Source organism: Microcaecilia unicolor, chromosome 4 (genome assembly GCF_901765095.1).
Source record: "Microcaecilia unicolor chromosome 4, aMicUni1.1, whole genome shotgun sequence".
Classification (NCBI taxonomy): Eukaryota; Metazoa; Chordata; class Amphibia; order Gymnophiona; family Siphonopidae; genus Microcaecilia; species Microcaecilia unicolor.
In genome coordinates this window covers 1362289-1386370 of record NC_044034.1, presented here as the reverse complement: position 1 = coordinate 1386370, position 24082 = coordinate 1362289, and the positions used below count along the sequence as shown (strand labels likewise).

Below are 24082 nucleotides of genomic sequence, written 5' to 3'. Positions count from 1 at the left end.
CTATGGACATGTTAAGAAAATACTTTAGAGAAATTCTGGGTATACCAGCAGAGGGATTTCCGCCTATTACCCGAACACAGTACATAACTGGGAGAACAGTGAATCCGCTGAACCTTCAGCCACAGCAACCAGAATTTAATATTACAGAGTTTCTTGAAAACTCATTGGAACTAATTACGGAAAGAACTACTCTTATTGTTTCATTTGCACTGGAAATGGATAAAACAAATGTCTTTAAGCTTTATTTTAAATTTTTGAACAGTAAATTTCTTGGGCATACCGTTCGAATTTTTCCAGATTTAAACAGAGAGACTCAAGCCCGTCGGCGAGAGTTCCTCGGTTTAAAATCCAAAATTTTGGCTTTGGGAGGATTGTTTAAATTAGTTTTTCCTTGTCGTTGTATAATAACATTACAATCTGTTACATATATGTTTATGGATCCCAAGAAATTGAAGGAATTTTTGATTTCAAAAGAAAGTGTACCATGTTCGACCCAGGTAACCTAATAGGGTAGAAGGACTCGCTGAAGTCTGGCTGCGGATTGCCTCTTTGATCCTGCTCTAATTAGTTTTTGTTCTTTTTTCTTTCTATTATTTTTACCTTGTATCTTGTCTCAAGTTGTTGTGGTCTAAATGAAACTAATATTTTCCAATAAGTTTGTTATTTTACTATATTTCTGTATCCAACATTTATTGTTTTAATAGATGGATGTTTAAATGAAAAATAATAAATAAAAAAAAAAAAAAAAAAACATAGTAAAACTTTTTTTCGGTATATTAAAAGCAGGAAGCCGGCAAAAGAATCGGTTGGGCCGCTGGATGACCGAGGGGTAAAAGGGGCGATCAAGGAAGACAAAGACGTAGCGGAGAGACTGAATGAATTCTTTGCTTCGGTCTTCACCGAGGAAGATTTGGGTGGGATACCGGTGTCGGAAATGGTATTTCAAGCGGACGAGTCGGAGAAACTTACTGACTTCACGGTAAACCTGGAGGACGTAATGGGGCAGTTCGGCAAACTGAAGAGTAGCAAATCTCCTGGACCGGATGGTATTCATCCTAGAGTACTGATAGAACTGAAAAACGAGCTTGCGGAGCTACTGCTAGTGATATGCAACTTATCCTTAAAATCGAGCGTGGTACCGGAAGATTGGAAGGTGGCCAATGTAACGCCCATTTTTAAAAAAGGCTCCAGGGGAGATCCGGGAAATTATAGACCGGTGAGTCTGACGTCGGTGCCGGGGAAAATGGTAGAGGCTATTATTAAAAACAAAATTACAGAGCACATCCGAGGACATGGATTACTGAGACCAAGTCAGCATGGCTTTTGTGTGGGGAAATCTTGCCTGACCAATTTACTTCAATTCTTTGAAGGAGTGAACAAACATGTGGACAAAGGGGAGTCGGTTGATATTGTGTATCTGGATTTTCAAAAGGCGTTTGACAAGGTACCTCATGAAAGGCTACAGAGGAAATTGGAGGGTCATGGGATAGGAGGAAATGTCCTATTGTGGATTAAAAACTGGTTGAAGGATAGGAAACAGAGAGTGGGGTTAAATGGGCAGTATTCACAATGGAGAAGGGTAGTTAGTGGGGTTCCTCAGGGGTCCGTGCTAGGACCGCTGCTTTTTAATATATTTATAAATGATTTAGAGATGGGAGTAACTAGCGAGGTAATTAATTATCGTTCCATGGTGCATCCTGCATCTTGAGTATTGCATTCAGTTCTGGTTGCCGTATCTCAGAAACAGTATAGCAGAATTAGAAAAGGTTCAAAGAAGAGCGACCAAAATGATAAAAGGGATGGAACTCGTATGAGAAAAGGCTAAAGAGGTTAGGGCTGTTCAGCTTGGAAAAGAGACTGATGAGGGGTGATATGATTGAGGTCTACAAAATCCTGAGTGGTGTAGAATGAGTAGAAATAAATCGATTTTTTTTTACTTGTTCCAAAAGTACAAAAACTAGGGCACATTTGAGGAAGTTACATGGAAATACTTTTAAAACAAATTGGAGGAAATTTTTTTTCACTCAGCGGATAGTTAAGGTCTAGAACTCTTTGCCAGAGGATGTGGTAACAGCGGTTAGTGTATCTGGGTTTTAAAAAAAGGTTTGGATAAATTCCTGAAGGAAAAGTCCGTAGTATGCTATTGAGAAAGACATGGGAAGCAACTGCTTGCCCTGGAATTTGTAGTATGGAGAGTTGCCACGATTTGGGTTTCTGCCAGGTACTTGTGACCTGGCTTGGCTACTGTTTGGAAAACAGGATACTGGGCTAGATGGACCATTGGTCTAACCCAGTATGGCTTCTCTTATGTTCTTATAACACCTAGATCCCTTTCGTGGTCGGTGTCTCCTAATGTGGAACGTTGCATCACATAACTATAGTTTGGGTTCATCGTTCCCACATGCATCACTCTGCACTTGGTCAAATTAAACATCATCTACCATTTGGATGCCCAGTCTCGTAAGGCTCTCTTGCAATTTTTCACTATCCCCTTGTGATTTCACAGCTCTGGAAACCACACTTAGGGTTCCTGATTTACAGATCCTAGTCCATAGCCTCAGTTATACTGACAAATAACAGACAAGGCCCAAGTATTATAAAAATAGAATAACTGATTTATTTAGCAGCAAAATAACAGATGCTAGATTACCTAGGGAAAAGCAATGAATACCTGTCAGGCAGCTTAGAGAAAACACACTCCTAGTACCCTAGGCCCACGACTGTTGGACCAACAATTTATCCCCAGGACAGCAAGAATTGAAACAGTTACAGCCTGGCCAGTGAAGTCCCTTCCTTGGATGTTGGAGTAGGAGAGCTGGCAGGAGACCTGAGCAGTACGGCTTTCTTACGGAACCTGGGCATGCGGGAGGTGCAGGCTAGCTGGCACGTTGCATGAGGTTTCCATCCCTGGGGAGATGCAGGGATGCCCCGAAGGGTGCTGAGAGGTCTTAGAAGCTGATGATCTCAGGTACTGGCAGCTCGGATCCAGTTGTCACCAGATAACCTGTCACTTCCCAAAAGGCTCCTTGTATTCAGTTCTGGTTATCGTATCTCAAAAAAGATATAGTAGAATTAGAAAAGGTTGAAAGAAGAGCGACCAAAATGATAAAGGGGATGGAACTCCTCTCATATGAGGAAAGGCTAAAGGTTAGGGCTCTTCAGCTTGGAAAACAGATGGATGAGGGGGGATATAATTGAGGTCTACAAGATTCTAAGTGGAGTAAAATGGGTAAAAGTGAATCATTTTTCACTCTTTCAAAAAGTACAAAGACCAGGAGACACTCAATGAAATTACATGGAAATACTTTTAAAACAAATAGGAGGAAATACTTTTTCACTCAAAGATTAATTAAGCTCTGGAACTTACTGCTGGAGGATGTGGTAACAGCAGTTAGCGTATCTGGGTTTAAAACAGGTTTGGTGGAAAAGTCTGTTAGTGAGATGGACACAGGTAAAGCCACTGCTTGCCCCAGAATTGGTAGCATGGACTGTTGCTTCTATTTGGGTTTCTGCCAGGTACTTGTGGCCTGGCTTGCCCGCTGTTGGAAGCAGGATGCTGGGATAGATGGATCATTGGTGTGACCAAGTATGGCTATTCTTATGTTCTTATATTCTTAAGAAACTTTGACACCTCCCCCCCCCCCCCCCCCCCCCACCAAAGGTTATCACAACAGTGCACTTTGTTCAGACATTTTAGTTTCACAGACACCAAGAACAACCTCTTTTATGGGTTTAGGGTACTGTCCTTGACTCAGGAGCAGTTTCTTGTTTCATCAATCAAGTAAGCCATAGACATCTTCCTGGCTTCTCAGTGGCCTTGGCAATTGAAGTCCAAGGCTATATTGTACTGAGACAATGTCTACAGTATGGAGTACAATAGGTCTTACAGGAGAGTCTGACTTTGTCAGGCTTTGTATTGTAGTACTATTTACAGGTTTCACCCCTATTTCACCTGAATAGCGTTTATATCTCTAGCAAAATTCTTCTTTGAATTTGGATGGAAAAGCCTCAGAAAATACAGGTTTCACTTATACATAACCTGTCAAAGATTAATTATCGGCTCGAAAACCTTCCATTATATTATTATATCCAGTATTATATAGACAAATGTTTTTTATATTGTGCAAAAAACTTTTACACCATCTGATTAATTAGTTTGGTCAATGCAGAGGTCTTCTCGACATTTCCTTTCTCTTTGAGTGATTTGGGGTTTCACCCCTATCATACCTTCACACAAGTGTTTGGACTAATCCTCAGTCAGAGACGATGCATTTGGTTGAGCTCTGTTGGCCATTTTGTTCTTATAACATTGGCAGTGCTCACATCTTTTTTTTAATTGGATGGTTGCTTCTGGACAACAGACAAATCATAGTTAAACGAGCAGCTTTGAGCTTGCAAGTCACTCACTTAGTGTGCCTGACACAGTACTGCTTGTTGATTGGGGATGGGGGCTCATTGCTTCTCACCTGCAAGAGATGATGTCCATGGACAGCAGAATTGATCAGGCTGATAATCCTTCCCATCTCCCCAAAAGTTATGTTCCTTGTTGAAGAATGTCAGTAACTGCAATGCTGAGGAGTCCATAGGACGCCCTGACAGCTGTTTCACCCTGTGTGCGGTGACACCATCCCCTTTCGTTCCTGATAAATGCAGTTGGTACAGGTAGAATTTGAGTAGCATATTTTACTGTTTGGCCGAATATTAATAAGGTAAAATTATGTATCATACCTGATAATTTTCTTTCCATTAATCATAGCTGATCAATCCATAGACTGGTGGGTTGTGTCCATCTACCAGCAGGTGGAGATAGAGAGCAATCCTTTTGCCTCCCTATATGTGGTCATGTGCTGCCGGAAACTGCTCAGTATGTCGATATCCAAGCTCCATCCGCAGGACTCAGCACTTAGAGAATTACACCCACGAAGGGACACTCTGCCCAGCTCACCACCGCCGAAACGGGGGAGGGGAATTAACCCAGCTCATTCCCACACAAGTGGGGGAGGGGAATCCGTCCAGCTCATCCCCGCGGAGCGGGGGAGGGACACCACACCCGCCGATGCGGGGGGATCTGGCTTATCCTGCAACCGCAACCGCGGGAGGAGCTGACTGACCCTAACACCGCCGAAGCGGGAGGGGTACAAAGCTGCCCTACTGCCGCACGAAGCGGGAGGGAGCGCCGGCAGAATTTAAGTCTCAATCCAGCCCCGTAAAACGGAGGGGAGAGGAATGCAGCAGCTCACTGTAACACAAACCCGTCTCAACTCCTGAAGAATCCAATTGAAAAAACTTGAACACGAAGTCCTCCTGAACAGGAACTGAAGACTAAACTTGAACCTGAAATGCAACCAGAATATAACCAATACAGATATCTGGGAGGGGCTATGGATTGATCAGCTATGATTAATGGAAAGAAAATTATCAGGTATGATACATAATTTTACCTTCCATATCATCATGCTGATCAATCCATAGACTGGTGGGATGTACCGAAGCAGTACTCACCCAGGGCAGGACATAGAAATCCCTGACCGCAACACTGAAGCTCCAAACCGGGCCTCTGCCCGAGCAGCCACAGTCAAGCGGTAATGCCTGGAGAAGGTATGGGCCGAAGCCCAAGTTGCCGCCTTGCAAATCTCTTCCAAGGAGACGGACCCGGCCTCTGCCATCGAGGCCGCCTGAGCTCTAGTGGAGTGAGCCTTCAGCTGGATAGGCGGCACCTTCCCCGCGGCCACATAAGCCGCCGCAATGGCTTCCTTGACCCATCTTGCCACTGTAGGCTTAGCAGCCTGCAGACCCTTACGAGGACCTGCAAACAGGACAAACAGATGATCCGATTTCCGGAAATCATTGGTCACTTCCAAGTATCTGATGATGACACGTCTCACATCCAGATATTTGAGAGCAGAGTATTCCTCTGGGTAGTCCTCCCTACGAAAGGAAGGGAGACAGAGCTGCTGATTCATATGGAAGCGAGAAACAATCTTGGGCAGGAAGGAAGGCACTGTGCGAATAGTCACTCCTGCCTCAGTGAACTGCAGAAAAAGCTCTCTACATGAGAGCGCCTGGAGCTCGGAAACTCTTCTGGCTGAAGTGATAGCCACCAAAAAGACTGCTTTCAACGTCAGGTCTTTCAGAGACGCCCTCGACAAGGGTTCAAAAGGCGGCTTCTGCAATGCTCTTAGCACCAGGTTGAGATTCCACGCAGACACCACTGAGTGCAGAGGAGGGCGCAGGTGATTAACTCCCTTGAGAAAGCGCACCACATCTGGCTGAGAAGCCAGGGAAACACCCTTCAGGCGGCCCCTGAAGCAAGTCAGAGCCGCTACCTGGACTTTAGGGGAACTGAGCGACAGGCCTTTCTCCAGACCTTCTTGCAGGAACGCCAACACTGAAGAAATTGGAGCAGTGAAGGGAGAAAGTGAGCCTGCTTCACACCACGCTGCAAAGATGCGCCAAACCCTGGCGTAAGCAGTACAAGTAGAGCGCTTCCTCGCTCTCACCTTGTCTGAGAAGCCCTTCTTTTTCAGACGCTGCCGCTCAATAGCCAGGCCGTAAGACCAAAGGGGGAGGGATCCTCCATCACCACGGGACCCTGATGTAACAGGCCCTGCTCCACTGGCAGCCGCAGAGGATCGTCGACTGAGAGCCTGATCAAGTCCGCATACCAATGACGTCTGGGCCAGTCCGGACCCACCAGGATTATCCGGCCCGGATGCTTTGCCACCCGGTCTACCACCCTGCCCAACATGGGCCAGGGCGGGAACACATAGAGAAACTCTTGTGTCGGCCACTGTTGGAGAAGAGCATCTACTCCCAGGGATCGAGGGTCCCGTCCTCTGCTGAAAAAGCGCGGCACTTGGCAATTGGCCGATGACGCCATCAGATCTAGGCTCGGCTGGTCCCAGCGCTTCGTGATGTCCAAGAACGCCTGAGCAGATAACTGCCACTCTCCGGGCTCCAAGGTATGGCGACTGAGAAAGTCCGCCTTGACATTCATGACTCTGGCAATGTGGGCCGCTGACAGCTGTTCCAGGTTCGCTTCCGCCCACTGGCATAGATTCATGGTCTCCTTGGCTAGAGGGGCGCTCTTGGTACCTCCCTGGCGGTTGACATAGGCCACAGCCGTGGCATTGTCCGACAGGACCCGTACTGGCTTCAACGCCAGTACCGGGATGAACTCCAAAAGCGCCAACCGAATGGCTCTGAGTTCCAGGAGGTTGATAGACCACTTTGCCTCTGCAAGAGACCAGAGCCCCTGCGCTGTCCTTCCCAAGCAGTGGGCTCCCCAGCCCGACAAAGAGGCGTCCGTCGTGACGACAATCCACTCCGGGGTCACCAGAGGCATACCTGCAGACAACTTGTCTGTCTGCATCCACCAGCTCAGCGCCTTGCGCACTGCTGGGTCCAAGGGAAGGCGCACAGCATAATCCTCCGACGTCGGAGTCCAGCGCTGCAGCAGAGAGTGTTGTAGTGGTCTCATATGAGCCCTGGCCCAGGGCACTACTTCCATCGTGGCCGTCATAGAGCCCAACAGCTGCACATAGTCCCAAGCCCGAAGAGGAGAGGCTACTAGGAACTGGTCCACCTGAGCCTGAAGCTTGACAATCCGATTGTCTGGCAGGAACACTCTGCCCACTTGGGTGTCGAATCGAACTCCCAGATACTCCAGGGACTGAGTCGGGCGCAGCTGGCTCTTCTCCCAGTTGATGATCCATCCCAGGGAGCTCAAAAGAGCAACCACCCGGTCCACAGCTTTGCCGCACTCTGCATAAGAGGGGGCTCGGATCAACCAGTCGTCCAGATAAGGATGGACTTGTACTCCTTCCTTTCGCAGGAAGGCCGCGATGACCACCATTACTTTGGAGAAGGTCCGCGGAGCAGTAGCCAACCCGAAAGGGAGGGCTCTGAACTGGAAGTGTCGGCCCAGGACTGCAAAACGCAGAAAGCGATGATGAGGAGGCCAGATGGGAATATGCAGGTACGCTTCCTTGAAGTCCAAGGAAGCCAAGAACTCTCCTGCTTTCACTGCCGCTGTAACAGAGCGGAGAGTCTCCATGCGAAAGTGCCGCACTTTCAAGGCCCGATTGACCCCTTTGAGGTCGAGGATAGGCCGGACAGAACCTCCTTTCTTTGGTACCACAAAGTAAATGGAGTAACGTCCCTTGCCAGTCTGATTTTCTGGCACCGGAACGACCGCACCCAGGCGGATCAGGTTGTCCAAGGTCTGCTGCACTGCCACAGCTTTGACCGGAGACTTGCAGGGAGAGAGTACAAATCCGTCTCTTAAGGGTCGGCAGAACTCTAACTTGTAGCCGTCTCTGATGACTTCCAGCACCCAAGCGTCTGAAGTTACTTTGGTCCACTCGCCCAGAAACGAGGACAGGCGTCCTCCAATCTGCACTGGGCCATGGACCAAGACCCCGTCATTGGGTACGAGACCCTGGGGGAGGACCGGAGGGCGTACCTCCGGGACGGCGGTCTCTGCGAAAGGAATGCTGCTTGGGGGAGAAGTTCCTTTTGAAGGAAGAGGGGGCAGAGGAGCCCGACTTGCCCGGGTGGTACCGACGGGCTTCTTGAAACCGTCCTCTGGAGATACCGGGGCGAGCACTGGCCCGAGCCCTGACCTCTGGTAACCTCTTGCCCTTAGACGTGCCGAGATCGGTCACGATTTTGTCCAGCTCCACCCCAAAGAGCAGCTTGCCTTTAAAAGGCAACTTAGCCAGGCGGGACTTAGAGGCGTGGTCCGCAGACCAATGTTTCAGCCAAAGCCAGCGCCGCGCAGAGACTGTCTGAGCCATGCCTTTAGCCGAGGCTCTCAAGACATCATACAGTAAGTCTGCCAAATAAGCCAAGCCCGATTCCAGGGCCGGCCAGTCAGCCCTCAAGGAAGGATCGGAGGGGGAAGCCCGCTGCACCAACGTCAGGCACGCCCTGGCCACATAGGAGCCGCAAACTGAGGCCTGCAAACTTAAGGCAGCCGCCTCGAAGGACGACCTTAAAGCCGCTTCCAATCTTCTGTCTTGGGCGTCCTTTAGTGCCGTGCCACCTTCCACCGGCAACGCCGTTTTCTTAGTCACCGCAGTGATTAAAGAATCCACGGTAGGCCAAACAAAGGCCTCACGCTCACTTTCAGGCAAAGGATAGAGGCGGGACATAGCCCTAGCCACTTTGAGGCTCGCTTCCGGGACATCCCATTGAGCCGAAATTAAGGTGTGCATGGCATCATGCACGTGGAAGGTTCTAGGCGGGCGCTTCGTCCCCAGCATAATGGCGGAGCCAACAGGGGCTGAGGGAGAGACGTCCTCCGGAGAGGAAATCTTCAAAATGCTCATGGCCTGCATTAACAGGTTGGGAAAATCCTCTGAGCGAAAGATCCGTGCTGCAGAGGGGTCATCCGCTCCATCCGAGCGGGAATCCGTCTCCTCCAAGGAATCCCCAAAGGACCGTTGGGAGAACTCAGATACGCTGCCCTCATCTACATCAGAGGAAACAGCGTCCTCTAAGGCCTGGGCATCCACCCGAGGGCGTTTACTTCCGGGGGCCTCAACCCCTTTATCGGACAAGGGAGAAGGGGCAGCGTTCTGCATAAGGAAGGCCTGATGCAGCAGCAAAATAACTGGGGGAGAAACCCCCCAAACTGTGCAATTCAGCAGCCTGGGCCACAGCCCTAGACGCACCCTCAACCGGCGCTCGCAAGAGCGGGGGAGAACCATGCTGCGCATCCAAGATGGTGTCCGGCGCGACACTCCGCGAAGGAGCTGCGCGGGAAGAACGGCGCTTAACTTTAGCCGCTTTTTTGCCGTCGCCTAAATCAAGGGCGGCCATGGCAATGAACGTCTCCCAGCTCAAGGGCGGCCCAAGAAGAAGCCGTCCGAGCAGAGTGGCCGGCCAAGATGGCGGAGGCGAGCAGCGGGGGATGGGCGTTTATGGCGGAAAAAACCGCCGCGCCGGAGGAAGACCCGGGACACTGACCGGCCTCCAAACTGACACCCAACAAGGGCGAATCAGACTTTAAAACCCCCACATCCCCGCTAGAAGCGCACACGCGGTCCGGGGAGCGATTCTTCGCGCCCTCGCCCTCCGATGCCATAGGCCACGTGGAGATCAATCGGGGAACCCCCTGCCCGCTATAAAAAGGTAAAAATTACCTGCTTCTCGCTCCGAGCTGTAACGACCTGGTGTCCCAGTGAGTAGCTGCAATAAACGTTTAAATAAACGTCGAAATAAACGCCCTTAAGGACGTCCAAAAAAATTTTTTTTTTTTAACGGAGCCAGCGGGAGGGGGGAGAAAAGGAGGGACCTGGCGCCACCAGGTTTGCACTTGCTCAAGAAGAGCCCTCAACCCCAGGTACTCAACAAAACCTAAAAATTAGGCTTGGAGGCCTAGCCAGAGCTGCTGCTGTGTGTGACCACCACCTGCTGAGATAGAGAACATACTGAGGAGTTTCCAGCAGCACATGACCACATATAGGGAGGCAAAAGTTTGCTCTCTATCTCCACCTACTGGTAGATGGACACAACCCACCAGTCTATGGATTGATCAGCTTGATGATATGGAAGGTAAAATTATGTATCATACCTGATAATTTTCTTTCCATTAATCATAGCTGATCAATCCATAGTCCCTCCCAGATATCTGTACTGTTTTTATTCTGGTTGCATTTCAGGTTCAAGTTTAGTCTTCAGTTACTTCAGAAAGACTTCGTGTTCAAGTTTTTTCACTTGGATTCTTCAAGAGTTGAGACGAGTTTGTGTTACAGTGAGCTGCTGCATTCCTCTCCCCTCCGTTTTACGGGGCTGGATTGAGATTTAAATTCTGCCGGCACTCCCTCCCGCTTCGTGCGGCTGTAGGGCAGCTTTGTACCCCTCCCGCTTCGGCGGTGTTAGGGTCAGTCAGCTCCTCCCGCGGTTGCGGTTGCAGGATAAGCCAGATCCCCCCGCATCGGCGGGTGTGGTGTCCCTCCCCCGCTCCGCGGGGATGAGCTGGACGGATTCCCCTCCCCCACTTGTGTGGGGATGAGCTGGGTTAATTCCCCTCCCCCGTTTCGGCGGTGGTGAGCTGGGCAGAGTGTCCCTTCGTGGGTGTAATTCTCTAAGTGCTGAGTCCTGCGGATGGAGCTTTGATATCGACATACTGAGGAGTTTCCGGCAGCACATGACCACATATAGGGAGGCAAAAGTTTGCTCTCTATCTCCACCTGCTGGTAGATGGACACAACCCACCAGTCTATGGATTGATCAGCATGATGATATGGAATGGGCATTGAGCTTTGATGTATAATAAATAATAAAAGAAGGCGATGTAGTGTTAATTTGAGTAGGATTTAGCACAGTAGAGCCCCAGATTATTCGAATTCAAATCACTATTCGGTCAAATTCGAATAATGTAATTGGAACTGAATCGAATACGAATGTTCAGTACAGCCCTAATTACATTGTTTTCTACTGAAGGATTATATACAGAGAGGAGGCCTAAATACTTGCAAGCAATTTTGGAGGGGGCAGTAATGAAATCAATATTAAGAGCTATTCCTGCAAACACCAAGAGGAGAATTACCTGTGGGGTTTGCAGAGTGTCCTACCCTGTGTGCCTTTCTGGCAGTGTGTGAGGAATATAATATATACTGCCCTTAAAAGGGATGTAACGTATGTTGAAGGCAATATTTAGACCCCTTTCCATGGTTAAACAAGGATTTTACCAGTGGAAATCAGTTAATACAGAATTGTCCAGGGGTGGATGGGTATGGTTGATCATCCGATGCATGCACATGCAGACTCCAATGGTGGCCCCACAGTGGGGACATGCACAATTTGGATTATCTAATCAATGCGCATGGAGAGAAAAGAGAGGTGTATATTGCTGTGTGTCCCGTGTCCTAAGGAATGAAAAAGAAAAGCTCTGGTGCACAGCCCTTGGATGACTCTCAGTGAAAGTATGTAAAAACAAAAAAACAACCCTGTGCTTTGAAAAGCCGGTGTGTGCTTTCCCCCTCTGTGGGCAGCTGTACAATTACCCCTGAAATGTACGTATTTCTGAGGTTCTGTAGAGACTGGTGTAGTGCATATCATGCAGGTAATGTAACACACAAATATTGATTCTTGACTTCATGATGTGTATGTCTGTGTGCTAGTGTGAGACAGGGCCACGTCAAATACATTACAACACTGTGTCTCTGTGCCAGCATGTGTCTACGTTACACTTATACAGCAGAACGTCTGGATGTGTGAGAGTGTTTTATATGCATTCAAATCTGCTGTTTGTGTCCTTTCTCCACTGCAGTACGTATTACCTGTCCCTGTATTTCTTTCTGTGGCAGTGCACCAAGCAGATGATTTCTGAGCGCTTTGGTCGAGGATCTCGCACGGTGGATCTGGAGCTTGAGACACAAATTGAGTTATTACGTGACACAAAGCGAAAATACGAGAGTGTTTTACAACTGGCCCGGTCTCTGACAAATCACTTCTACAACATGGTACAGACGCAGCGAGCCCTTGGGGATGCTTTCTCAGATCTCAGCCAGAAATCTCCAGAGCTGCAGGTATTGACTGAACCCCCTCACCACCACCACCACCTTTTCATCCTCAACTGAGCTCCTTGATAGAAAACTTGGGTTCTGATGGTGGCCTTAATTTTTGTACGAGGATTTTGAGTTTTCTGTTATTACATTACGTACTGAAGCAGGCTGTATTCTACTAGGCCAGTGTCTCATAATTGTACACGTACCACGATGAGAATGAACCTCCCTTATAAGTCAGGGTGTATTAAGTAAGATCTAGCTAGTGGACGTCTTAATACATCTGAAGTTCATCTGGCAGTTGTAGTACGTAGAAGCAACATATCAAGATGTGCTTGAGTAGAGAGGTGTGGTAGCCGTGTTAGTCCACTCTTAAAGGTTATCAATAGAAATCAAACAAAATAAAACATGGAAAAGAAAATAAGATGATACCTTTTTTATTGGACATAACTTAATACATTTCTTTATTAGCTTTCGAAGGTTGCCCTTCTTCGTCAGATCGGAAATAAGCAAATGTGGTAGTAGATAATATATAAGAGAAACATCAAAGCATTACTTTGACAGTCTGACAGAGTGGGAGGGTGGGGGTATGCATGGGGACATCAAGATGTGCTTGGAAATTCTTTTAAACAGGCTGGTGCCCTCCAGTCTGTATCTTTCCACCACATTTTCTTGGTCTCTAATTGCAGTGTTTGGTATTTGAAGGTCTTCTCGTTCTCCACACATAGTACAGAGTAAGTCAATTGATACAGCATTTCTATTATTAATGCCATATATTCTTGTGCTTTTCTTCATTACCACGGTATCTGGGCTTTTAATAACACTGAGCTTTCAGATGGAATGAGAATGGTCCCATGATCACAACTTCATCATTATCCGCAGTTCTCTCTGGGTAGTGCCAGTGGTATTTGGATGTCTTACAGGCTTCATGGTTCTGGTATCAGCCCCCATTCTGGCTGGGAGATGTTTGGGTTCTGATAGAATCCCTGTTCCTTAGTGTCCTTTGAGTCCAACCCAAGTGGATGGCTTTTGCATTCCTTCCAAAGTGTTGGTGGAGACTGAGAACAGCAGGGGCGAGCCTGTGTAGTCTCGATTGGTCTGGTAGGCCTGAGAATTCCTAGTCCTGGGGGAGGGAACGGCCCCCCCCCCCCCCCCAAAATCTCTAAGTGATAGAGCTTTCTTCTTGGAGAGTAGAAACATCTCATTTGCAGCAGCTCTTGCTGTTTGAGGCAGCTGCTTCCTTTGCAGTGCAGTGTTCCTGCACATCATGTGGGATTTTGAATCCATGGCAGAGAAGGGTTAGGGGAGATCTGTTGGCTCTTATTCTATTTGTTAGTTCTTTCTGCTTGTTACGTTCATGGGTCTCACAGGTAACTTATAGTCTCCACCAGAATTCTGTAGTTCTCAGTCTCCACCCACCTACTGGTAAAAGTGCATAATCCTTCCGTCTAGGCCAGTCTGGAGGGACTAAAGGAAAGCAAATTAGCAGGTAAGGTCTAACTTCTCCTTCTTTTCTATAAGGTAGATGTATAGTTTTTGAATAGACTCGGCTCTTCTCTTTGTGAAAGGTAATTGGATAGTTTACAGGCTTCATTTTGTTCTGTGTGGTGCATGCATGGGTTCTGGTGTCAACCCCTGTTCTGTCTGGGAGATGTTTGGGTTCTGACAGAAGCTCTGTTTTTTCTCTGTGGAAGATGTTTGGCCTTTAGCAGCAGGAATGGTTCTTCATAGGAGATGTTTAGGCTGTAGCACCAGCTGCCATTTCCTGTGGAAGATGGTAGATTTTTAATACTGGCCTTTTTTTCCAGGAAGAATTTGGATATAATGCAGAGACCCAGAAGTTGCTCTGTAAGAATGGAGAGACACTCCTAGGTGCTGTGAATTTCTTTGTCTCCAGCATTAACACACTTGTAAACAAGACCATGGAGGATACGCTGATGACGGTGAAACTATACGAGACAGCCAGGTTGGTATTTCCTATATACGGTTTGAAGAGCAGGGAGGGTAGAGAGATGTCCGTGGGGCAGGGATACAGACACACATATTAAAGGGGGATTTGGATTTAGCTCATGTGTTTTGCAGATGTTCACAGCAAATTCTATTCAGGTATAGAAGGTATTTTTCTGTGTCCAGAGGGAGTAGGAATTAATTATTTTCTACACATTCTTATGCCGATTTATAAATTGTGAAATGAATTCATTTCCACAGGATTTACTAAACTGCTGTAACTGAGCATGGCAGTTGTACTAATACTGGACAGCTTATCGCTCTTATTCCAAAGTCACTTCAGTTAATGCAGTAGAAGCAAGAAAGGACAGCTGAAGATTTATCACGAAAAGTCAGCTGTGAAGGATCAATAAAAAGTGTACTTCACATTTTTGTATCTCACGTACATTTACAAGAATATTTAAGGCGCTCTAGGTGCCGTGCACCGTTCTCTTTACATCTATTTTTCTCCCAGTTACTACTTATGGCTCCAGTACACTTTTTCTTCTTGGCACTGTCCCTTCCTAATTTGTTTCTCCATCTTAAAACCACTGTACACTGCAGGAACACAATTTCCACCATCTGTATTCGTCATCTCACCATCTCTTTTTTTTCCTCTTCCTTTTTCTCAGCTCTCAACCTTAAACATTTCCTTCCTTCTATTCCTCCATCTCCTTTCTATCTGAGTACATGTCGGCTTCGTCGCTGTCGTCATACCTCTCCTACTCTTCTCCGTACTCTCTTACTCCTTCTCCTTCTCTCCACTGAGGACATTAATCCCAATCCTGGTCCTCCACACCTGTCCTCGTCCTATCCATGCAAACGATTCCGGGATGTCTCCAATCTCATCTCTATTCTCCTCCTCCCCCCCCCCTTCCCTCCCCTTCTCGTGTGCCCTGTGGAATGCCCGCTCGGTCTGCAACAAACTTCCCTTCACCCATGATCTCTTCATCTCCCGTTCCCTTCAACTTCTCGCCCTAACTGAAACCTGGCTCACCCCTGACGACTCTGCCTCAGTTGCAGCCCTATGCCATGGAGGTTATCTTTTCTCCCACACTCCCCGCCCAGTTGGCCGCGGAGGAGGCGTCGGGTTTCTACTTTCGCCCTCCTGTAGTTTTCAACCCCTTCTCCTCCCGCAGTCTCACTGCTTCTCATCCTTTGAAGTTCACTCCATCCGTCTATTCTACCCGCTGCCACTCAGAGTTGCAGTCATTTACTGCCCCCCTGATAAGTCCCTCTCTTCCTTCCTTACCGACTTTGATGCCTGGCTCTCCGTTTTTCTTGAACCCTCATTTCCGTCCCTCATTCTTGGAGACTTTAACATACACGCTGACGACCCATCTGACTCTTACGCTTCTCAGTTCCTCACTCTGACATCCTCCTTCAACCTCCAGCTGAGCTCCACCACCCCTACTCACCAAACTGGCCATTGTCTTGACCTCGTCCTCTCCTCTACCTGCTCACCCTCCAATTTCTGCGCCTCAGCTCTTCCTGTCTCCGATCATCACCTGATCACCTTCACACTTCATCACCCTCCCCCTCAGTCCCGCCCAACACTAACCACTACTTTCAGGAATCTCCAGGCTGTCGACCCTCCCACCTTATCCTCTAGTATCTCTAATCTCCTCCCTTCCATCATGTCCTCCGAATCTGTCAACAAGGCTGTCTCTGCTTACAACGCCACTCTCTCCTATGCTCTGGACACCCTTGCACTATCCATCCCCCGTCCCACAAGGCGTACTAATCCCCAGCCCTGGCTGACACCTTGCATCCGATACGTTCGCTCCTGTGCCCAATCTGCTGAACGCCTCTGGAGGAAATCTCGCACCCATACCGACTTCATTCATTACAAATTCATGCTATCCTCCTTCCAGTCCTCCCTATTCCTTGCCAAACAGGACTGTTACACCCAATTGACTAATTCTCTCGGCTTCAACCCTCGTCATCTGTTCGCCACCCTCAACTCCCTCCTCAAAGTGCCCTCCGCTCCCACCCACTCCCTCACTCTCTCCTCAATCACTGGCTGACTACTTCCATGACAAGGTGCAGAAGATCAACCTCAAATTCACTAACAAGCCACCTCCTCCTCTTCACCCTTTAACCAACTCCCTCAACCAACCAACCCAGGCCTCCTTCTCCTCTTTTCCTGATATCACCGAGGAGGAAACCGCCCACCTTCTTTCGTCCTCGACATGCACCACCTGTTCCTCTGATCCCATCCCCACCAACTTACTAAACACCATCTCTCCTACTGTCACCGCCCCCCATCTGTCATATCCTCAGCCTCTCTCTCTCCACTGCAACTGTCCCTGACAATTTCAAGCATGCTGTTGTAGTCACACCACATCTCAAAAAACCATCACTAGACCCTACCTGTCCTTCCAACTACCGCCCCATCTCCCTCCTACCCTTCCTCTCCAAGATACTTGAACGCGCTGTTCACAGCCACTGCCTTGATTTTCTCTCCTCTCATGCCATTCTCGATCTGCTTCAATCCGGTTTTCGCCCTCTACACTCGACAGAAACGGCACTCACTAAAGTCTGTAATGACCTGTTCCTTTGCAAAATCCAAAGGTCATCCTCATCCTCCTCGACCTATCCGCCGCTTTTGACACTGTCAATCATAATCTACTCCTTGCCGCACTATCCTCATTTGGATTCCAGGGCTCTGCCCTCTCCTGGTTCTCCTCTTATCTCTCCCACCGTACCTTCAGAGTACATTCTCATGGATCTTCCTCTATCCCCATCCCGCTCTCTGTTCATGTTCCTCAGGGATCTGTCCTTGGACCCCTTCTTTTCTCAATCTACACCTCTTCCCTGGACTCCCTTATCTCATCTCATGGTTTCCAATATCATCTTTATGCTGATGACACCCAGCTTTATCTCTCCACACCTGACATCACTGCGGAAACCCAGGCCAAAGTATTGGCCTGCTTATCCGACATTGCTGCCTGGATGTCCAACCACCACCTGAAACTGAACATGACCAAGACTGAACTCATTGTCTTTCCACCCAAACCCACTTCTCCTCTCCCTCCACTCTCTATTTCAGTCAATAACACCCTCATCCTCCCCGTCTCATCTGCCCACAACCTCAGAGTCATCTTCGACTCCTCCCTCTCCTTCTCTGTGCATATCCAGCAGACAACCTGTCGCTTCTTTCTCTATAACATCAGCAAAATTCGCCCTTTCCTCTCTGAGCACACCACCCATACTCTCATCCACTCTCTCATTACCTCTCGCCTTGACTACTGCAACCTACTTCTCACTGGCCTCCCACTTAACCATCTATCCCCCCTTCAATCCGTTCAGAACTCTGCTGCACGTCTTATCTTCCGCCTAGACCGATATGCTCATATCACCCCTCTCCTCAAGTCACTTCACTGGCTTCCGATCAGGTACCACATACAATTCAAGCTTCTCTTATTAACCTACAAATGCACTCAATCTGCATCCCCTCATTACCTCTCTACCCTCATCTCCCCTTACGCTCCTACCCGTAACCTCTGCTCACAGGACAAATCCCTCCTCTCAGTACCCTTCTCCACCACCGTAGCTCCGCCCTTTCTGCCTCGCCTCACCCTATGCTTGGAATAAACTCCCTGAGCCCATACGCCAAGCCCCCTCCCTGCCCATCTTCAAATCCTTGCTCAAAGCCCACCTCTTCAATGTCGCTTTCGGCACATAACCATTACACATCTATTCAGGAAATCTAGATTGCTTCAATTTGATTGACTGCACTTTTTTGTCTTTTAGATTGTAAGCTCCTTCGAGCAGGGACTGTCCTCTGTGTTAAATTGTACAGTGTTGCATAACCCTGGTAGCGCTTTATAAATGTTAAGTAGTAGTAATTTACAGTACCCTACACTGAAGCAAAACAACAAGCTAACATAGTAAATGATGGTCCATCCGGTCTGCCAATTTCAATTCATGATTGAACCAGCAATGAATGTGGTATAAAATACTTGATCATGGTCTTTGGCATTTCTGGGACATAGACTGTAGAAGTCTGCCTGGCACAGTCCTGTCAAAGCCCACTCCAGCCTCTCTGAACCAGGATATAGACCTCGCATCCCAATTACTGGAGTTGGTGTTGAAAGCCCTCTCCAGACCATCCTGAACCAGATTGCTGTATACAGGTCACAGACCCTACAAATCTGCCCAGCACTGGCCTTAGTTCTTCATAGCTGGAGTTGCCATATGTGCCACTTGACATATCAAACGCACACCCAGGCTATTAAAGTTTGTTTTATATACTATTCATTTTCTAATTAGCGATCCTCTTTGTTCATCTCATGCCTTTTTGAATTCTGTCACTGTTTTTGTCTCTACCAGGAGGGCATTCCATGCATCAATCACCCTCTCAGTAAAAAATAATTTCCTGACATTATTCCTAACCAGCTTATTTTCGAAAGAGAAAAACGCCTATAGTGCGACCTAAATCGGGAGGTAGACGTTTATTTCGCAAAGACGCCCAAATCGGTATAATCGAAAGCCGATTTTGGGCGTTTCCAACTGCACTCCGTCGCGGAAACGAATAAAGTTGACGGGGGCGTGTCGGAGGCGTGGTGGAGGTGGAACTGGGGCGTGGTTATCGGCCGAGGAGAGATGGGCATCTTTAGTTGATAATCGAAAAAAAAAAAGGCGTTTTTACCGCGATTTTGGGTCACTTTTTTTGGACCCTTTTTTTTTTTTCACGAACAAGTCCCAAAAAAGTGCCCCAACTGCCCAGATGACCACTGGAAGGAATCGGGGATGACCTCCCCGGACTTCCCCAGTGGTCACTAACCCCTTCCACCAAAAAAAACCCACTTTACAAACCTTTTTCCCAGCCTGTATGCCAGCCTCAAATGCCGTACCCACCTCCATGACAGCAGAATGTGTTCAATCCTGTCACAGCCTTTCCCTGGGTCAGATGTGGCTCTCGGGTGCAGTACAGGGTCACATCAGCATTGCATTGTGGTGGGTGTAGGGTATTGGGCTCCGTGATTTCATTAGCTTGTGTTACAGTCTCACGATGTTGGTAGTTGGTAGGCTCTTCTGCCATGGTGCTTTTCCCCTTGCCTACTGGATCAGAGTGTGCCCTGTTGTGTTTCCTGTTGTAGTCCATGCGGTAGTGGCCATTTTTGTAAGCTAGTTTTAGTTCCCTTTCCTTTGTTAGCCACGTTACAGAACTTAGTTCTTCCCTTGAATGTGGCTGAAAGAGGGCATTATAGTCTTCAGGTGTCAACTGGTGTGCCAATGTTATATAGCAGCAACCAGTCCTAGAGGCCTGCGTGTATGCAGGTCCCTGGAGCACTTTTAGTGGGTACCGCACTGCACTTCAGCCAGGTGGACCCAAGCCCATCCCCTCCACCTGTAACACTTGTGCTGGTAAATGGGAGGCCTCCAAAACCCACTGTAACCATATGTAGGTGCCCCCTTCACCCCTAAGAGCTATGGTAGTGTACATTTGTGGGTAGTGGGTTTTGGGGGAGGGGGGTTGGGTGCTCAGCACCCATGGTAAGGGAGCTATGCATGTGGGAGCTTTTTCTGAAGTCCACCGCACTGACCTAGGGTGCCCAGTTGGTGTCCTGGCATATCAGGGGGGCCAGTGTACTACGAATCCTGGCCCCTCCCACGACCAAATGGCTCGGATTAGGACGTTTTTGAGCTGGGCGTTTTTAGTTTCCATTATCGCTAAAATATACAAACGCCCAGCTCAAAAACATCCGTTTTTTGGAAAATACGGTTCGGCCCGCCCCTTCACGGACCCGTTCTCTGAGATAAACGCCCATGGAGATAGGCGTTTCCGTTCGATTATGCCCCTCTAAGTCTACCACTTCACAACTCAATTCATGTCCTCTAGTTTTACTGTTTTCCCTTCTCTGGAAAAAATATTAATATAGAAACATATCTTTCAAATATTTAAACATCCAATCTGGGAAAACACAAATATTAAGTCCATAGGAGAGAGCATCTCTTTGCCTAAGACATTAATCATAAGAATAGCCATACTGGGTCAGACCAGTGGTCCATCTAGCCCAGTATCCTGCATACGAGACTAGCAGAATGTTTAGCACTTCAGTTAAATATTTCCTGAAATAGTCTTTGGACTCAAATTATATGTTTTAAGAACATTTATAAATCATACATTCTTCCTCTAAATAATAAAGTTTCAATTTTATTATGAAATACAGCTGCATATTCTATCAAAGAATTCACTTCAACTTCCACTGCTTGTAAGTTTTTACTAAGCTTCCCAGACTCTCTTCTCATAAGAACATAAGAATAGCCATACTGAGTCAGACCAGTATCCTGTTTCCAGCAGTGGCCAATCCAGGTCACAAGTACCTGGCAGAAACCCAATTAGTGGCAACATTCCATACTACCAATCCCAGGGCAAACAGTGGCTTCCCCATGTCTGTCTCAATAGCAGACTATGGACTTTTCCTCCAAGAACTTGTCCAAACCTTTTTTAAACCCTGATACGCTAACTGCTGTTACCACATCCTCCGGCAATGAGTTCAACAGCTTAACTATTCTTTGAGTGAAAAAATATTTCCTCCTATTTGTTTTAAAAGTATAAAGAACCATTACCAGGAAGAGTTTGTAACTGGAAATTGAGCTGGGTATGTTGATCCACAAGTAATTTACCCAGCCCCTCAATCACTGCCCACACAGGGAAAAGTACTTCAGGACATTGCAGTTTAAATTCAAAAAAGGTACCACTTGCTTCACTCATCTTTAACCTGAGCTCCAGATGCTGGACTCATGAACCAAGAACTTCAGGAGTTATAAACCCTTCCATCACAGCTACTAGACATCTCAGCACCTCTGAGTTCCAAAGTGCCACCACTGGGCTGTATATGTACATACTAGCCGTTAAGCCCGTTAAAACGGGCAAGTATTGGTATGCTCTATTTTGATGTATAACTCCCTCCCTCCCTCCCCTCGGCTCCCCGCCCTTCCTCCTTCCCTCCCTCCCAGCTCCAAGGCCCGATTCCCTCCCAGCTCCATGGGCCCCCCCTCCGTCCCTCCCAGCCAGCTGCAAGGCCCCCCTCTGTACATCCCTCCCAGCTCCAAGGCCCCCCTACTTCTGACCTCCTATGTCCAGCATCCTCCCTCCTTCCCTGCCAGCTTCAAGGCCCCCAGTCTTTCCCTCCCTCCCTAGCTCCAAGGCCCCATTCCCTCCCCTCCCAGCTCCAAGGCCCTCCGTCCCTCCCCTCCCTCGCAGCTCCAAGGCCCCCTCCTCCTTCTGAGCATTTATCCTGCCTTCCCCTCCCCCCCCGAGGTCGCTGTTGTCGCCGCTACCGCTCCCCCCCCCCCCCCGAGGCGCCACCGGCCCCTCCCTCCCAGCTCCAAGGCCCGATTCCCTCCCAGCTCCAAGGGCCCCCCTCCATCCCTCCCAGCCAGCTGCAAGGCCCCCCTCTGTACATCCCTCCCAGCTCCAAGGCCCCCCTACTTCTGACCTCCCATGTCCAGCATCCTCCCTCCTTCCCTGCCAGCTTCAAGGCCCCCAGTCTCTCCCTCCCTCCTAGCTCCAAGGCCCCATTCCCTCCCCTCCCAGCTCCAAGGCCCCCCGTCCGAGCCAGCTCCAAGGCCCCCCTCCGTCCCTCCCTCCCTCCCAGCTCCAAGGCCCCCCTCCTCCTTCTGAGCATTTCTCCTGCCTTCCCCTCCCCCCCCCGAGGTCGCTGTTGTCGCCGCTACCGCTCCCCCCCCCCCCCCGAGGTTGCCACCGGCCCCTCCCTCCCAGCTCCAAGGCCCGATTCCCTCCCAGCTCCAAGGGCCCCCCCTCCATCCCTCCCAGCCAGCTGCAAGGCCCCCCTCTGTACATCCCTCCCAGCTCCAAGGCCCCCCTACTTCTGACCTCCCATGTCCAGCATCCTCCCTCCTTCTCTGCCAGCTTCAAGGCCCCCAGTCTCCCTCCCTCCTAGCTCCAAGGCCCCATTCCCTCCCCTCCCAGCTCCAAGGCCCCCCCGTCCAAGCCAGCTCCAAGGCCCCCTCCGTCCCTCCCTTCCCCTCCCTCGCAGCTCCAAGGCCCCCCTCCTCCTTCTGAGCATTTCTCCTGCCTTCCCCTCCCCCCTCCCCGAGGTCGCTGTTGTCGCCGCTACCGCTCCCCCCCCCCCAGAGGTCGCCACTGGCCCCTCCCTCCCAGCTCCAAGGCCCGATTCCCTCCCAGCTCCAAGGGCACCCCCCCTCCATCCCTCCCAGCCAGCTGCAAGGCCCCCCCTCCTCCTTCTGAGCATTTCTCCTGCCTTCCCCTCCCCCCCCGAGGTCGCTGCTATCGCCCCTCCCCCCCCCCCGAGGTCGCCGCTACCGTTCCCCCCCCCCCCCCCCCCGAGATCGCCACCGGCCCCCTCCACCCGGGCCCTCTGTTCTACATTTAACTTACAGCGCCGAAACCGCAGGCAGATCAGCTCCGTCGGCCTTCCTTCTCTGCCTGTGTCCCGCCCTCGTGTGACGTAACGTCAGCGAGGGCGGGGGACACAGGCTGGGAAGGAAGGCCGACGGGAGCTGATCTGCCTGCGGTTTCGGCGCTGTAAGTTAAATGTAGAAGAGAGGGCCTGGCCTGGTGGAGGGGGTTGGCTGCGACCTTGGGGGGGGGGACGGCAGCGGCGACCTGCAGGGGGGGAGCGGCGACCCCCGGGGGGGGGTAGCGGTACCATTAGCGGCAGCGTCGACGTCCGTGTGGCAGTGACTGCACTCCTCCTCAGCGCAGAGTTTCCCTCTCTGTTCCGTCATCACGTCTTGACGTGGGGGCGGGACAGAGAGGGAAGTCTCTACTGCGCATTTGCAGGTGAGTCGGTCACTTGCCATTTATAGGTTTGATGTTTTTATTTGTGAACTGCTTTAATGTGTAGACTTTAGTGGGTTCAATCAGTAAATAAACCAGCCTGTATTCAGAATGCAAACAGTCTTCCTCATGATGATCTGAAAATTTGCTTTTGGCATATATTAACATTATTTTAATCAAATTCTCAGGCATGTTCATTCAATGATCTAAACATTAAACACAGACGATTACGTGTAAGCCAAGCTCTATTTTATTTATATATTCACCAGCACTATCCAATATATCTGGCTGAGCCTATTTTTTCTACTTCCTGCGTCCCCACACTCCGTAGTTCAGCTTCTACCTGACATGTCATCTGCTCTGACATGGCTTCATGCCTGATTCACACCTCTCCAAGCCAGCATAGCTTGTTTTCTTTGTTACTCATTTGTCCCACTTATATGATATGATATATGACACAGTATTTATAGTCTGCCAACTCCCAGCAAAGTTGGTTCAAAGCAGATTACAACTGACTTGAGAAGTACGTAGGTATAGTCTTAAGCTCTAAAGGTAAAGAATTCCAAATCTGGACCACTTGATGTATAAAAGAAGAACTGTAAAGTTTTTTATATTTGACTTCTGATATAGAAGGAAAATAAAGAAGGCGTGAACTTCCAGCTCTGGAAGTAGATGAAGATACAGGAAAAGTGAATAGATAAGTACATAAGTACATAAGTAGTGCCATACTGGGAAAGACCAAAGGTCCATCTAGCCCAGCATCCTGTCACCGACAGTGGCCAATCCAGGTCAAGGGCACCTGGCA

The 24082-nt window shown here is 49.0% G+C and overlaps 1 protein-coding gene across 5 annotated transcripts in view; it reads left to right on the top strand.

The window, feature by feature from the left end:
- The window catches only part of ARFIP2 (ADP ribosylation factor interacting protein 2), a 127977-nt gene that overhangs the window by 80215 nt on the left and 23680 nt on the right, over window positions 1-24082 (top strand). For all 5 annotated transcript variants that reach the window (XM_030199771.1, XM_030199769.1, XM_030199770.1 and 2 more), the window contains 2 exons: window positions 12318-12539; window positions 14324-14481. In XM_030199771.1, the coding sequence (XP_030055631.1) occupies window positions 12318-12539; window positions 14324-14481 (380 nt within the window). The remainder of the gene's footprint in view (window positions 1-12317; window positions 12540-14323; window positions 14482-24082) is intronic.